This window comes from Mizuhopecten yessoensis, unplaced genomic scaffold (genome assembly GCF_002113885.1).
Source record: "Mizuhopecten yessoensis strain PY_sf001 unplaced genomic scaffold, ASM211388v2 scaffold2977, whole genome shotgun sequence".
NCBI classification, from domain to species: Eukaryota; Metazoa; Mollusca; class Bivalvia; order Pectinida; family Pectinidae; genus Mizuhopecten; species Mizuhopecten yessoensis.
In genome coordinates this window covers 649,840-666,182 of record NW_018404814.1, presented here as the reverse complement: position 1 = coordinate 666,182, position 16,343 = coordinate 649,840, and the positions used below count along the sequence as shown (strand labels likewise).

The following is a 16,343-nucleotide window of genomic DNA, read 5'->3' as shown; positions in this document are numbered from 1 at the left end:
GATGTCTTTAGTTATAGCTGTATTAATGAAAGGTTGATGTCTTTAGTTATAGCTGTATTAATGAAAGGTTGATGTCTTTAGTTATAGCTGTATTAATGAATGGTTGATGTCTTTAGTTATAGCTGTATTAATGAAAGGTAGATGTCTTTAGTTATAGCTGTATTAATGAAACGTTGATGTCTTAAGTTATAGCTGTATTAGTGAACGGTTGATGTCTACTTAATATTGTAGAATTGTAGATTTATTAGTAATGATTGACATTTACTTAGGAGGTAGATATATCCCATCTTCATATGACCTGGCCTGTTGAGAGATTGTGAAACCTTATACAAAACAATTAGTAATAGATGTCTGCATGCTTATTATAGAACAATTATAGATTTGGAAGAGACACTAAATACAGTTTTGATTTTTTCATGTTGCATGTTCTGGGTTAATGCATATTTGCAAAGTGTTTGTGGTTCTAAGTATACATAGTGAAGAAATGCATTCATTTTTGAGGAAGTCATAGAAATCTAGGTCAGTTGTTTTGCTAACATTTTGCTGTGAATAGCATGCCCTATAATATAGTTTATTTAGTAGTCTAACTTGGTATAAACCAACAACATCGCATATAGCAAACAGTCAGGCTAGACTTTTTCACACTGTTATCAAAATACTAGTGGTGTATTTCTCTAGCTCTATGTCAAGTGACTTATGTTGTAGAATTTTCTGAATGGAAATTAAGTTGTTTGTGAAATATATTTCTTTTAAAAAGTGATAAATCTTGACAAGTTTTCACTTTTTTTTCTAGACCGTCAGTCCTGTAAAAGATGATGTCAAGCCAGACATTACCCCAACAGTCAATGACATGTTAGAAGGTCTCATCGATGAAGTGATTCGCTCTGTCGACACTCAACCATCAGTGCCTAGCGTCGTTCTGGATACTTTCAATGACGTCATCCAGGAAGCTCATCAGGAGGCGGAGAAAAAAGACCAAGAATCTCAAAATGACCAACAAGAAGATGCAGAAACGAGTTATGAAATAACTGATATTGATGACGCTTTACAAGACGAGGAGGAAAAAGAACCAGAAAAGAAAAAATCACCTGGGCACAAAATGATCATTGACATATCTACCGGCAAAGCCAACAATGTAGAAATTAGAAAAGTTGCAGGAAATGCATCTTCAACAACACAAAATACTAGTAAAGAGAAAGTAGAAATAGAAATTCAAGAGGTGAGGGTCACTCTAGGTGACGACGACAGTGCAGTTCAGACAAATTTAGATAGCAATAAAGACGATGCCTCAATCACAATTAATGGCCAGCCAGTTCCGTCGGCAGGAATGGTGGTCGGTAACGGTTTTGCCGTGCCTGTAAGCGAAAGTGGGAATAAAGAAATGGAAACAAGTGCTGTGATCCCACAGACAGATCTAGATACATTTGAAACCAAAAATGTCAAAGATTCCAAGAACCGTAATATAGCACAGGTTGATGATGACGCACGTTCAGACGCGGGTAGCGTAACCACAGTGGATAGCAATGAGGATGTTCATAGGACCACTACAACCCGACCTCCTAAGTCACATATACGAACAAGAGGGGTAAGTTCTTAGCTTTAAAGGCCAAATCCAATATGATCATATTGCAGTAAAAGGAACAGTTATTAGTTATAAGCGTTAGTCCATGTGTTTTTCAATAATTATTAAAAAATTAACTTTAAAAAAACCCATTTTCGTGTTAATTGCTTTTCCGCATAAAACTTTTTGAAAATTATATCATTTAATTAAATGATTGCCAATTTTCAACATGTTTATTTAATCAGTTCAGATTTAGTGATATATAGTAATCAAGACAAGAATTAATATGAGTTTGCTGTGAGAGTGAAGCTCTACCCTAAATTTGCTAAGACTGTACTGCACCCTATACGGATCAAAGCTGAAATTGGGTTGAATAATTTTAGTACGATTGCAAAATGGATATATATTTTTAAGAGCTAGATGAATTCTTGTCATCCAGAGTAGACTGGTTATTCCTTGAAATCGTAAAATTGAACTCTCTCTGGCGTACATGTACTTTATACGAAACATTACAAAAAACATTTTCCTGATCAGTCTACAGATTTTATATTTCTGTTGGTGGTTGATTTCTCTTTATTATAATTATTCATCGATATGATTGAGGACACCTGATGTAATTTTTCACACGAACTTTGCAGAAATATATATTCCTCAAAAATCGAAAATAGGTCTTTGCCTGTTAAAGTTGTGACCCACGCTATACAAACTATATATATCATTATTCATTGTTATGATTGAGGGGACCTGATTTTATTTTCACACAAAGTTTGCAGAAATATAATTTCTCAAAAGTCGAAAATTGATCTTTGCCTTCTGTAGTTGTGACCCAAGCTATATCAAGGTTTATTGTTCAAGTTTATATTTACCTTTTTGTTTTTTCAGGACGCTAAAAGTCACTATAGAACACTAACGAAGACTAGAAAGTACATGCGAGACGGCGTGGAGGTGGTCAGTACCACTCAGACGGTCATTGACACCGGGGAGCTAAACAAGAGACGAGAAGAGTTCAACTGCAGGTACGGCAACATATTTATTGCATGACTCATCAAAAATTTATTATGGCATGTTGTAGTTACAGTACAGTGAATATTTCGGCAATCTGATTAAAACCAGATCATCAATACCACTCCGATGCTCTACTTTCCAGTCAAAGTCTTTGATTTAAACCAGATCTTTAATTCCACTCCGATACACTACTTTCCATTCAAAGTCTTTGACTTAAACCAGATCTTTAATTTCACTCCGATACACTACTTTCCATTCAAAGTCTTTGATTTAAACTAGATCTATAATTCCATTCTAATATTCTACGTTCCAGTCAAAGTCTTTCTTTGAACCAGAATCTGGTCTTTCTTTGATTAGAACATACAGTATCGAAGTAGAATTAAAGATCTGGTTTTAATCAAGATTGATATTTCAGATTTAAAGCAATCACATTGTCATAAGAATTATCTACCTTGTGACATACACATTGGTAGGTCAAGTTGGTTCAAGTTATCCTGACTTACAGAAAAAAACTTTTTAATGCTAATTCTTCTGTCTTTACTGGTAAAGATGAAATATACGACATACATATTTTTTAATGTTTCAAATTGTGTATTAGCATCTCCAAGTGTTGTTTTCTGTAAAAGGGAATGTATGGACCATCAACCACACATACCCCCTCCAGAATAAAANTTCATTACGTATTAATTTAATCAGTTTGTCGTTACTGGATTTTGAATTTCTCGTCAGATTAGTTATTGAATAATACAGACAAGACATGGATTTCGTTATTTTGACATGCATACACATAGAATCGTGCATCTCTTTAAGGGTGACATTAGGTAATCACTATCCAAGAGGAAAGATTCTTATTTAACACTTGATTTGCAGAGTGTTTGGCGACTTAAGAATCTCTAACCCAAGGGTTGAGATCCATCATCTTACCCGCCATTAGTGGGAGAATGGTTCTGTCTCCGTTACTTGGTCGGCCCTGATATATATTTAATGTTGATGTATTATTATGTGTTACATCAATGTATTATTGACATGACATCATTCAATTGTTACGCCTGGGAAATCACCTCCTCTCGACCTGAGGATGTGATAAGGATATCTTATACTGAAAAATGTGTGGATACACCTGTCCAGCATAAGAGTAAACTCTGTGAATTTATGCACAATAATTTGGTGGAAAACTGTCATCCTCTTATATAGCTACAGATTTAGAGATGTCTTTTACATGCTTTAAGAAACTGGAAAAACAACAGTTTCAGACTGCTCTATAGTGAGTCCTGTGGCTTATTCGGGTATATTCGAGTATAAATGGCGGACCTGCAAATGTTTATGCAGGCCTTGAAAGGCTTTGTCCAGACTCACCTGAAAGCAGCATAAGATTACTAGGTCTGACCTTATTTCATAAACGAACAACTCTTGACAGTCCAACCATTTGAATTGTGATAAGCAAAAGTGGCTCGGATGACATTTTAAAGCAGGCAGGAAATACAGTGAAATCTGTCAAATCCAACATTGATTGATTGGAGAATGTCATCACAGTTGACCTGTCTTTGCTGTCCTGTGAAGGTAAAAACTATCAATATTCAGCTTTTAGTGAATGGAACTACAGGTAAAATCAGTCCTTGTATATCGTACATACTAGAGAAAGGAAGTGACCTGAATTGTTTGGTTGGAAAATACATACATTATGGGAGTTGTTTCCCTTTGATAAAAAAACATAAATTTTCCAAAATTTGGATTTGCCATAAAACAGACGGAGACATCCAGCATTGTTGTTTGATGACCGTGGAGACGAAACTTCCAGACACATAGTAGACTTGATGGGAAGATTTCCACTGTCTGCATTCTCTATGCGGTAGACAAACTCAATGTCAGAAAGAATTAAATCGTAAAACAGTGAACGCTGACTCTGCTGATAATCTTGCGAGATCCCCCTTTCTTTCTTCTTAATAGTTGCTTTATATGTACCATGTTTCATTGCAAAACCGTTTTATGATAACAAGATGTTGCTTAACAGCAGGTGTCGACGTTGAGTGATTAGTACCTAAAATCACCTATAGGTATATGGGAAATGAAATACCTAACATATGGCAAACAATGGAAAAACGACTGCAATATTACAATCGTGGATACATATTGTATAGCTGGCTGGTTCTTGCTAAAAGTGCTGGGCACTTACACTTATGCTTCATTTGGCTGCGGGAGCTGGACAGTGTTGAACATGAAACACAGACAAAATCAACATGGCCCCTAATACTGATCTGATATATGGTATTTCCTGGTCATTCGTATTTTAAAACAATTGTTTTTTTCCGTTAGGACACTCAATTAAAACATGCAAACGTCTCATTTTTCTGAGAGAAAATATTCTGAAAATTGTATTCATAGCATTTTTTGTTGTTGAAAACTTTCAGAAAGAATATAACAGATGTAATACCAAAATTGCTTCTGCAATATATTTTAAAATTTTAAACACATTGCCCAGTGTGGCTAACCGCAGCTGTTAAAATATATTTTTGTATGACTGCATTATATTGCTCTACTGTATAATTAGTCAATGATGCAATAATAAAAAAAATAACATATTTTTTTGAGGGGCTCTGGTTTTAGAAAAGAGTCTGAATAAATCCTGTTTTAAATTGTTAAAAAATTGTCAAATTTGAATATTGAAACTAGTTATGGAGTCGTTGTAGTTCATATGCACTTCATACTCTGTATACCTATTTTGTAATCACAGTTGCCACGTTTTGTTTGATTTCAAGTTGACACTTGCGTATAGCTGGTTCTTTACCTTCTTAACGACTTTCAGGAACACTTACATCAGCTAGGGTTCCAATTTGGAGTCTTGGAAGCTAAGCATGATAAAACAGCAAGCCTTTTACTGGGGAATTGTATATGTCTTGTCAAGGAGGAGAGGCAAACCAATTTAGAGTGGAGACATTTTCCTATCAGACACATTGTTCTCTGTATAAACAGTCGCTAGGGATTGATCTCTCGTAGACAATGCGACGGTGAATGGATTGGTTTAAGCATGCAAGATATTTTTTTAGACACGTACATTTTTGTCCAGAAGAATCCACTTTTCCTTCTTTTATTTTATCATTCTGCCATTTTTAGCTCACCTGGCACGAAGTGCCAAGTGAGCTTATGCCGTGGTGCGGCGTCCGTCGTCCGTCCGTCGTCCGTCCGTCCGTCCGTCCGGCGTCCGGCGTCAATATTTTACTTTAAACGACTTCTTCTAAATAACCGAAAGGCCTAGGGTGATGNGAAAGACTTTCATTGAAATGATTTAACAATTGAATTTTAATGTCAGTTGAATGCCAGAAAATTGGCAATGGAATTTTACCGAAATTCTGTCAGAGGCAGTTTTGAATGTTCAATGCAAATATAGATTTAAGACTTTTTGATAAAGAAAGTGTAATAATTTCCTTATCAGAAAGAAGTAAACGATTTAGATTGTTTGTTTTCAATGTTTATTAATTTCTTGGTCTATGCAGTGGAGTGAAGATAATCCTTTGTTCCCAGCAGAAGTGGCTTTATTTGGAAACAACTGGATTACAGGGTCAGTTTTGAACAGAATAGAAACAATCTGATCTCTAAAACACTGATTGGATAGTGGGACAGGGAACTATTGATGTCCAGACTATATCAGGCTTCGTGTCCATGTAGATTGTGTACGTGTTCTGACACACTCCTTTGGTGCTTGGCCGTCAAATGTTTTATGTTTAATCCTACGAAACGTCAAAAAGCAGTTGATTATTAGAAAATCAAAATATGGCCTATCAATATCTGTATCATAAAGGATATGATTAATTTCCTTTTTTCATGTCATACGAAATGCTCAAATCTTTTTGGTAAAATTTTCCTTTTCCTACCAAATACTGGATTCTACCTAATACAATGTACATGTCAGTCCCTTATAATCACCTCCTATTCATTTTCTGGAATTTTTTCAATATTGTTTGCCAATTTACATGATCAAAATAATCTGTGATGGTTATTTTATGAGACGCTTGGAAGATTCTGCTGTTATTCTAATTTTCCAGAATTGCTAATAGCCCAGAGCAGTGAGTTGATACATTACTCAAATCTCAATGGTCAAAGTTTCGTTTTCATATAGGGATTGAACAAAGTTTTCAAAAATGTTCATGCTGATATGAACCCAAATCGGTTACATACATATTGCATGAAGCGGCCTTCATGTTTAATATGAATGTAACGATTTGCATTCATACCGGCATGAAAATTTAAAAAATGCCGTTCAATCTATATATATATATACATTTTTTCTGAAAATAATTGCGTAATTTATTTGTTTTTTAAATAAATAATTTATTCACTGCATTTTGTATATGCGTCGTCCTTTTAACGACATTGGCGGAACAGCCCTATTTCAATCAAATTGGCGCCAATAATACACCGTAGTCATTTGAGCTAACGCAGGGGCATAATATCCATGTTATCCGAAGCGAAGCAACAAAACTCTCATTGAACAAGGTCAATCTATGACGTCATAAGTACACCACATGCTACATCACGAGAGTTTTTGCCATCATACTCAAATGAAATGCATTTCTGCTTGTAATGCTCATATAGTGGGTTGCAGCGTAAATGTAAATATATACCCCTTTGAAAGAAAAACTGAGGACAACGTATAACATTGCAACTCTATAACTGCTGGTGGCACAATAGCAATACATTGCTAAAAGACTGACGTTGCTTAAAATCAACGGTCGAGTATGTATTTGAAATTATTATGCTGGATGTTTATAGTAAAAAAAAGGAACATAAAATTTTGGCCCATTAATATTTTTGTCATTATTTCTATGAAAAGCTATTAAATATTTATTGTAAATATCAAAATCAGTTGTAAATATTGTTTTTGACAATCAGTGAATGAAAAAGCAGTAAAAAATTAAGTTGAATTAAAGTTTGGTAAGAACCCTTTGCGCAGATTCATTTAATTTGCAAGATGACTGTTTCCTTTACTGTTGGAATGAAATAAAAAAAAAATCAGAAGTCAATTATATGTTTGATTTATAAATTGCAGAGATTTGTTTGTCCCAGATTTCCAGATTCTGTACACCCATAGTTTAAATGCAGTATCAAATGAAGAGTAGGTAAGATAGACGGTTCTGGTGGTGTTTGCCATCATTGGTTTCCTTCCCTTATAATTTTCATTTTACATCTACAAACAGTTCGTAAGGTATTCAACCGCTATTTCTGTAAGTGATAAGCCTTAATCAAGAACAGGGTTTGTATAACTAGAGAAAAGAGGTCAAAGAATACCTCCAGCAAATTGTAATGTAGAGATTATTATGCATTTGTCATTAACGACGGAAAAATTGAAAGACGTGAATATTTTAAAAGTAGATGCATCTTGGGAGTATGAACCAAATTCATTGTGTCAAGATGTACTCAACTGGTAATTCTGTAGAGAATTGTGATCTAGAATTATCTGATGTATTCAGAGTAATGATGAGGGAGATAAAAACAGTTGATACAGAATGCATCAAGACTTTAATGCTATTAGGGTGAGCGTTTGTTTTTTCTTGCTGACTGTGCACTATTACGCGCAAGTAAAAACTCCCTGTAATGTGATTTTGGATGGTTTCCCAGACTTGGAGACAAACTTGAGTGCGTGTGGGATGAATGTTTTGAAATGTTACGTGATTTACAGTCGGCTGGTAGGTGACCTTCGCCGACTGTGGTAGAAATGGCCGATATTGATGAACAAACAGATGAGTCATCCGTATACTGCACCACTCCGTCAGCATCAGTTCCGCCGAGCAAATCTCCAGGGTTTGCTTCGACACCTTTCTGCTGACAACTGCCAGAACGTCAATACTTAGGTCTCCCCCTATATAGAGTGGGTTCTGTCATAATTCTGTTACCACGGTGATATTATTGTCATGGAAGTTTGACTATAAAAGACATGTTGCAGTTGCCATGCTTTTTATATCGTGTCTATAATGTAGTGATGCCAATCCAAGAAATCTCACTTATAGTTAACAGGCATAGAGTACAGAAACCATACTCGAATTTCCCTAAGGAATATCATTGTCGTAAAAAATGTTGGGGTATTTCTTAAAGTATTTTACACCAAGTCTGTTGTTATGGAAACATAGTATTTCATGGTGTGATACGGTAAAAATTTGTTTTGAATAAAAATACTATTTTTGGATTCACAAATGTTAAATTAATGGTTGGGTTGGGTTAAGCTTTCGTCTTGCTCCGTTTCCATGGAAACTGTCTACTCCTGAAGTATCAATTATGGAGATCATGTCTACTTTGAGAGATAATTATTTGGATGTGAATGATTCAGAAATTTTTATGAAATAGAAACCTTTGAACAGTAAACTGCCAAACCCACTGTCCGAGTATGTCACCAAAGTGGAGTCACTGATTGTGTGTCTATTACCAGTGTTAGTGGTGGGAATGCTACAGATTTGTACTCAATCCGGCGTCTTTTGTTTTTCATCTTAAACATTTCTTCGGAACATGTCTCCTAGTCCTGTCTTTTATACTATTCCCCTGGTGTTGCCAGATTTATGAATGTACGTATTTATAACACCAGAATATTGAGGTGGCAGAGTGATTATGACGCAGTGATAGTTTAATCCGCTTACAAGTTTCGTACAGGCTGTTTCAAAATTTTATTAATACATTAAGGACTGTTTTAAAGTCTTCTGTCAATATAAATTTACTATAAAAAAAATTGTATATCTGTTGTAATTGGTTTTAATTTGTGCTATCTAACAGTATCCTATAATTAAATAAACCTGGACCTCTTTTTTTCCTGATCTCTAAAATTTCAAGGATGTGTTGGAATTTTGTCCTAAAAAGTCTATGAAAGCAGGGTGCATGGCAAACAAAATGACCAATATTGTATCAAGGTATGATTCAATTTTAAATTCAAATGATCAATTATTATTGCAGGTGGTTCTAGAAAAAATAGTCTTAGCCTTTGAGTATATTGGATATATATAAATAGTTGTTGTCAACTTGGATTAGAGGATGAAATCTACTTCCTTGAGATTTAAATAGATTGGTTGAGTGTTAGAAGTCCTGGTGAAGCTTCAGTTAGGGAAAATACAGACAGGGGAGGTCAGAGAAATGGGGAGGGGAATCTGGGGTTGGAAACTGGGAGGAGGAGGGGGGGGGGGGGAATGAAGTTACTCATCGTTATGATTTATTTGGCACAATCAGAATGACATCACTTGGAGACAGAGTCCAATTACACTCCGACTGTAAAAGATTGAAGTGTTTATTTACAGAATCCCTCGCGTCTGAGGGTCCACCACTGACTAGAGGTACAGATATTGATTTTTTCGGTACCCTTGTCTAACACGATTAAATCACATGCCGGCACTTCCAGGCAAATGCTGAAGTTTACAAAAGACACCTCTTGCACATTTATGGCAGTGTGGAACATTGCCACGCTTCTAAACTCTGACCCTGACGCTGGGAATGAGCGACCCCGCCATCAGTATCGCGCCCTTCTGAAAGTCTCATCAAGTGATTCACGCTGCTGGCCGCAATGAATCAAGATCTCTTTCGACTTCTTTGTCTGCATGGAGATTGATTTCTTAACGAAATTGGCCTATCGTTGAAATTCAACTCCCAGTAAAAATTCTGGAGTGCAATCATGAAATTAGATATTTTTTATCAATGTCTTAACGGCAATTTGCGGACAAGAAATACACTTTTGTAAACTTGCTAATTTATCATTGGTATACATATATAGGAACTAAATCAATATTATATTGCTAGGTGAATTTTTCATCATTTTCACATATCCAAATGAAACACTTTTAACCAACACTTTGTTAAAGTGCTAATTTCTTACAGTAATGTAAATATTGAATTTGGGTAAAATGTACAAAGTATATTGGAAGTTTTCCCAAAAGTCACTTAGATAATAAACACTAATTGCTCATACAAAAATGTACATAAACGATACTCTTGGTAAATAAGTCATATTTTAACGAGTGGGGTGAATATTTTGAGAATTTGTTACAAGCGCATTGCACAAGTAAAAATTACGAAATGTCATCTCAACCCACACATGTTAAATACCTCTGTTATTCTTTAAGAAACCATGAATACTCTGTTTATCGCATTTATCTTCGGAAAGACGTTGGATTTCTGTAAACAGATTATCCATCTCCTGCCAAAAGAGATCCCAACAGGGAGATCCCAACAGGGAGTGATGTGTTGTAACATCACAAGGAGAAAACAAGGCGACTAGGACCTAAACATAGACAATAGCCATGTTTGGTATTTTTCACGCTCATACAATCTTCTCTGATGTGTGTGTTTGGTTTACTGTGAAAATAAGAAAGAAGGTGTTATTTGCCACAAGAGAAAAATATCAACTACATTTTCACTGTAAAACCTTTTATCACATAATCGGCCTGTTATCCAGTGAATTCGCCGTGAAATATTTTTACATATGTCACTAGTGTAATATACCCTGGAGCGTTTTTCATTGGCTGTGCCAGTCAGAAATCGATTGTGACATCAAAATATGGACAATGACGTGAAGTCATAAATTGTGAATGACGCAACAAAATGGCTGTCTCCGTTTGATTAAGCCCTCTACATTTTGGCTTTAAAACTTGTCAAAATGTAAGTTTTCTGAGTTATGTGATAAAAAGTATCTTTAATTTGTTTTCATTTCATGTAATCTTTTATGAAACTCATATCGAAGTTTTAATTTTTGCTCGCCAAGGCTCGCAAAAATAAAATCTCCTAACACTCGTTTCATAAAATCTCATATGAAATGAAAACTCATATATAAATGATCCTATATATATTCCACTGGTAAAAATGCAATAAATTCAATTTTCATAACAATGGATCATAAAAATGTTATGAAATGAAATCTTCGTCAGTTTTCAGAGTCCTGTTTTATTGCGCACAGAACAATTCATGGGAGCTCAACACTTTCAATGAAAATGGTAGCATATGAAATACACAAGGCCTTAAATTCTGATACAGGGGTGACTGGGACCACAGCCAATAGCCTTCTATGGGGAGATATCTGCATAGTCGTACAGTGAACCTACGCTTTATGGTATTCGATTGGTTTTAATCTGATATACTGAGCCAATCCCGAGCCAGTCCAAGTCTGCAGTCTTTCCGAGAAAGATGAATGGGTTGGCTTCGGTAGTCCTGGCCTGCTGTATCATCAGCATCAAATACGGTGACTAACGATTAAAGGGCCATTGCGGGGTTAACAGGTCGTGTAATATAATCACAAAACACCGTCGAGGTAATCACAGCTTCCAAAATGGCTTCTTCATTGCTGTTTGGTGTATCATTACAATCAGGCGTAATTAGATTACATCGTCAGCACTGGTGGGGGACGGTGAGGATGGTGTTTGGAGTCAGGGGGGTCAATATTGCACTTATTTCATTTAAATAGTACCTAATTCATAAAGATTTTCATAGATAATTAGTTTTCGTGTTGGTGGCAGAGTGTCGCATTAATCCTACCCCAGTATAATGCTGATCTAAAAAAAAATTCGCAAGTTTTCAAACATCAAATAGTTTCTCTTTATTCTTATTAGGACTGATCTCTATGGAATTTTCTGTTAATGGCAATTATCATTAATTTCCACAGGTTTCGTTAAACGTAACCTCATTTGAAAATTAGTGATCTTCAAAATTTCCTAATCTAGAAAGAAAGAAAAAAATGTTGTTTTTTTTTTAAATTCTCAGTTGGTATTCAACAGCAACAGCTTTAATGAAATAACTTAAAAAATTGGATGTCTTAAATCTTACCAAAGAAAAATCAATTCAATGGTGTAACTCCAAAAAACTCAATTTGGTTTGATTTACTGCTGCAACATATTTCTAAGCCAGACAGGCTACATTCCCAAAATAATGAAAAAAAAAGCCCTGTTATCTATAACATCTTAATATTGTACGAAGTTAACATATTAACATATAAGACATGGGGAGAGTGGAATAACATAAAAGACTTGTGGTACGTCTTTATATATATATAACTCTTTTCTTGCTTTGATAATTTTTATCTCATGTATTCCATTGTGTATATATATAACTTTTTCTTGCCAAGTTTGGGAAATCCCTTCTTTTGCTTGCTCTTAAATGTAATGAGTCCTCAATCTGGTTAGTGTCCTGATTGGAAAAAAATATTTGAATGAAATTCCATCAGCTGAGTTTCTAGTGATGAATGTCCAGTGTTGATGCTGAAGACACCTATTTAATCCATTCCATCACTGACTTTAGCCAATGCCTGTCCAGTTCCTTGACCACTATATTGTCCCTGTCTATATCATGACCATAATTTCCTGTTCAGACCATCAATGACCAGTAGCAGCGGCGGTCATTGATCTCCAACAGTGTGCATTAGAGCGGTGGTCAATCTATTTAGAGCTAGTATGGTCATCATCAGCTGATGTGATGTAGTGGTCAGTTGGGAATTTAATTTCGGTCAAGGCAAATGTTCCTGTCCGGAAATGTCAGTTGTCTTTATGAAAGAGAATGTTGACATATTTCCTGGTCACGAATTTCATTAAGAATGATATAGGTACAGAAACCCTCTACTTAATAGGTTCGCTGTAGCAAGAATGATGGCGCTATTTGACAGCTACATTAAGTGTTTACGACAGTATAGTAGGGATTAACATTGTTATGGCAGTAGAATCTCAAAAGAACAATGCATATCAGCGATGCTAATGTCAACCCCTTTTGAACTGATCTCGATGTTACACAATAGCTGTTAGAACGATTAAGAAGACTTTATGAATCTGTTGTCTATAGATCAAGTAAAAGAGCTTGTAGACAAACATTAACGTAATTCATTGATGAAAATTAATTCTTTCTAACTGGATTTTAGAGATCTCTAAAATTAAATTTTGTTTCTCAGAAAAGCACTTATTAGCTTCACTGGAAGCATATATCAGAATTATCCAAAATATTTTGACTCATGCCTTCTATTGGAAACCATTGAACTCATTGGGTGATGTAAAAGTTATCTCCCTGAAATGTTTTTAATAGAATTATCTTCAAATTCGAAATTTCTTGAGTGCTGATATTACATCTCTGAGCTTGTCATCAAAAAGGCATAACATTTTCAACAGGTTTCTATTTTTTTTTTTTTGAGATTAGCTACACATTTCACCGCAGCTTTATATCTTAGCAGTTCAACAATTGGTAAAATTTCTAGCTTCAAGAATAAAAAAAATCACTTTTGTAGCACAGGTTGTAAGATGTTGTTAAATTCCTTTTCATAGAAGATGTTGAATTTCGATTTCTGTATATGTGTTGAAACACACTCAGTATAAGCTCGCATATTGTGAAATCTTTTACCAATGATAACAAATTCATCTGTACATGTCTTTATTATGGCAACTGGAGGTGTCTCGTGTAGATCAAAATTTGTAATCAGATAGTCTTTGATCTCCTGGAATTTGACATAAACATGTTTTTCAATGTCTGTAAAACTGAAGTAAGCAGTTCCAGGCTTTAGGAGTTTGAAATGGACATCAGCATGATCAAGCAAGAAATTGTCCTGCCCAGACCCCGACTAATTTGCTGGATGTTTTTTTCGTTGTCTGCAGACCATTTCCTGGTCAAAACGATGGTCAGACATGATATATCGACCTGCAGTCTTTATGGCATTTAAGGAATCTATTGATAATGCATCTACAAGGCCTAACATTTCCTTTTGAGATTTTAGATGGTCAATGATACACATATATATCTAAGTTGTCTGAGATCGTTGGGATGAGCACGGATCACTTGCACAATAATAAATCGTAATTCAATAAAAGTAAGTTCCTCTGCAGCCACGTAAACTTTTCTGAATTAATCCTGCTTACATTGCAATTTCTCATCCAAGTTGTACTATTACCGCATTAAACGTACATCTATCGATAAAAGAAAATGCGTCTTGCTGGAAAAAAGAAGTTTCGTGTTCAAATTACTGTAATTGATGGTTAATGGTAGATTGGTCTTGTACGGAAAGATTGTAAAAAAAATTGGTAGAGTGTTCTTAATCACACTCAGATTGTAAATTCAATACTGCAGTAGATGGTGTAAGCCAGAGAGAGAGTTCCTCCGTTGATTGTCATCTTGGTATCTTGTGTACTTTTAATCCAATAGAAAGAAGATTTTAGTAAATTATGTGTGAATGTGAAAAGTTTTCTAATCGAATTGCAGCCACGTTGCAGCATTTCAATAGAGATAAACCACCCTGCGTGGGAATTTTTAACCAGGAACGTATCAAACCATTGATACTTAATCTCAATATACATATTACTGTTGGAATTCTCATAACAAATTTTACCGTGGATAGTCATTACCTTTGATTACCTTAAAAAATCTTACCATTGATAGTCATTATCTTGAAGTTTGAAAACAGGTTTTGAGGTGAAAGGTACAGTGTATCTGAAATAAAATTCCATCCCCACGTTGGAACAAAAACAACACTTTTTTGAATTAGAGTTACTAGAATTATACATGAAATATCCTTCTCAGATGTGAAGTAGCATACACCCTTAAGTATGTCAGTAAAAATAATGCTTTATTGTCTGTTTGTTTGCGTTTAACGTCCTCACAACTGCCAAGGTCATACGGAGACAAAATTAAGGCTTTGATGAAGTGCTCATCACTGTCTTAGGCTGAAAAGTCAGCCAAACTTTTCGTTTGTTCAAATTAAGGGGAAAAGAGAGCATTATAAATTCTGCAATTGAATTTTTGAATTACAAAATGTTTTATAACTGTTCTTGAACGAAAATATTTCATGTTAGCTCATTTACCCCTGAAATTTCATAATAAACTATTCCAACCTTTGAATTGGAAGAGTTCAAATGTGTATTCAGTGGTGAATGAGTTAAAGTTACATGTAGGTGGTTCAGTTGGAGCTTGTAGTTGGAGACATATTGATTGGTTGGGTATATCACTGACCAATTCCTTATCTTTCTATCTGAGGCCTCCTCTAAAAGGACTAAACCCATCTGTCTGGCTATATAATTACTGTAATCACATCGAATACGTCCGGATTTGTTGTGGTTAGGTAAAAATTGACCAATCCAAAGAAAGAAGGCTTGCAGTTATCATTCTGTCATTGTCATGGATACGGATTTAAAACATTCATATAATTGCCAAGTTTGTTTTGTATCTTAAGGACGTATGCTACCTAACACTGATATTCAATCTCCTTTACAATGGAGATTCAAAAAGAGGAATATTTAATGGAAGTGTTGTGCCTGGGTTTTTGCAATTCAAGTTAATTTGCGCCATCTATTTGGAAGCTTATGGGTCAATGAGATGCGGCATCTTAGTCCCGGAGTGGCGAGGAGGTCTCTTCTGGGAAAAGATTGCGAAAAAAGAAGCTCTCTTGTGTAACATAAAGTTTCCTGATATGTTTATGTGTATAATTACTGGACAAAAATAAAAAGATTGATTTTCTGCTGAAAACGTCACCTTTTTACTGTGATATTGTCACTTTGAAATGTCACATCCTGAAATGCTTCTTGCACAATATCAAACATTATCAGCAAGCAAGGACAACTTGGGCCTGCATTCATTATAAATTTAGTCTGATTTGTTTTGTTATTACTTTGATAAGTTGCTTTTTTAAAGCATTATTTATGAATTTTCAGTCTTGGATGCATGAAAGACGTATTGTAGGTGTCTAAACAGTGTCATACTGATAGACAAGGTCACATGATTATTTTTCGACCTTGGTAAACCATCTATCCAACCAAGACACATAGAAATAAACAAGAACACTTGCCCAAGGTTA

The 16,343-nt window shown here is 35.2% G+C and overlaps 1 protein-coding gene across 3 annotated transcripts in view; it reads left to right on the top strand.

Annotated features, from left to right (window-relative positions):
* The window catches only part of LOC110446748 (serine/threonine-protein kinase 10-like), a 102,794-nt gene that overhangs the window by 35,030 nt on the left and 51,421 nt on the right, over positions 1 to 16,343 (top strand). For all 3 annotated transcript variants that reach the window (XM_021492048.1, XM_021492047.1, XM_021492049.1), the window contains exons 10-11: positions 794 to 1,585; positions 2,444 to 2,577. In XM_021492048.1, the coding sequence (XP_021347723.1) occupies positions 794 to 1,585; positions 2,444 to 2,577 (926 nt within the window). The remainder of the gene's footprint in view (positions 1 to 793; positions 1,586 to 2,443; positions 2,578 to 16,343) is intronic.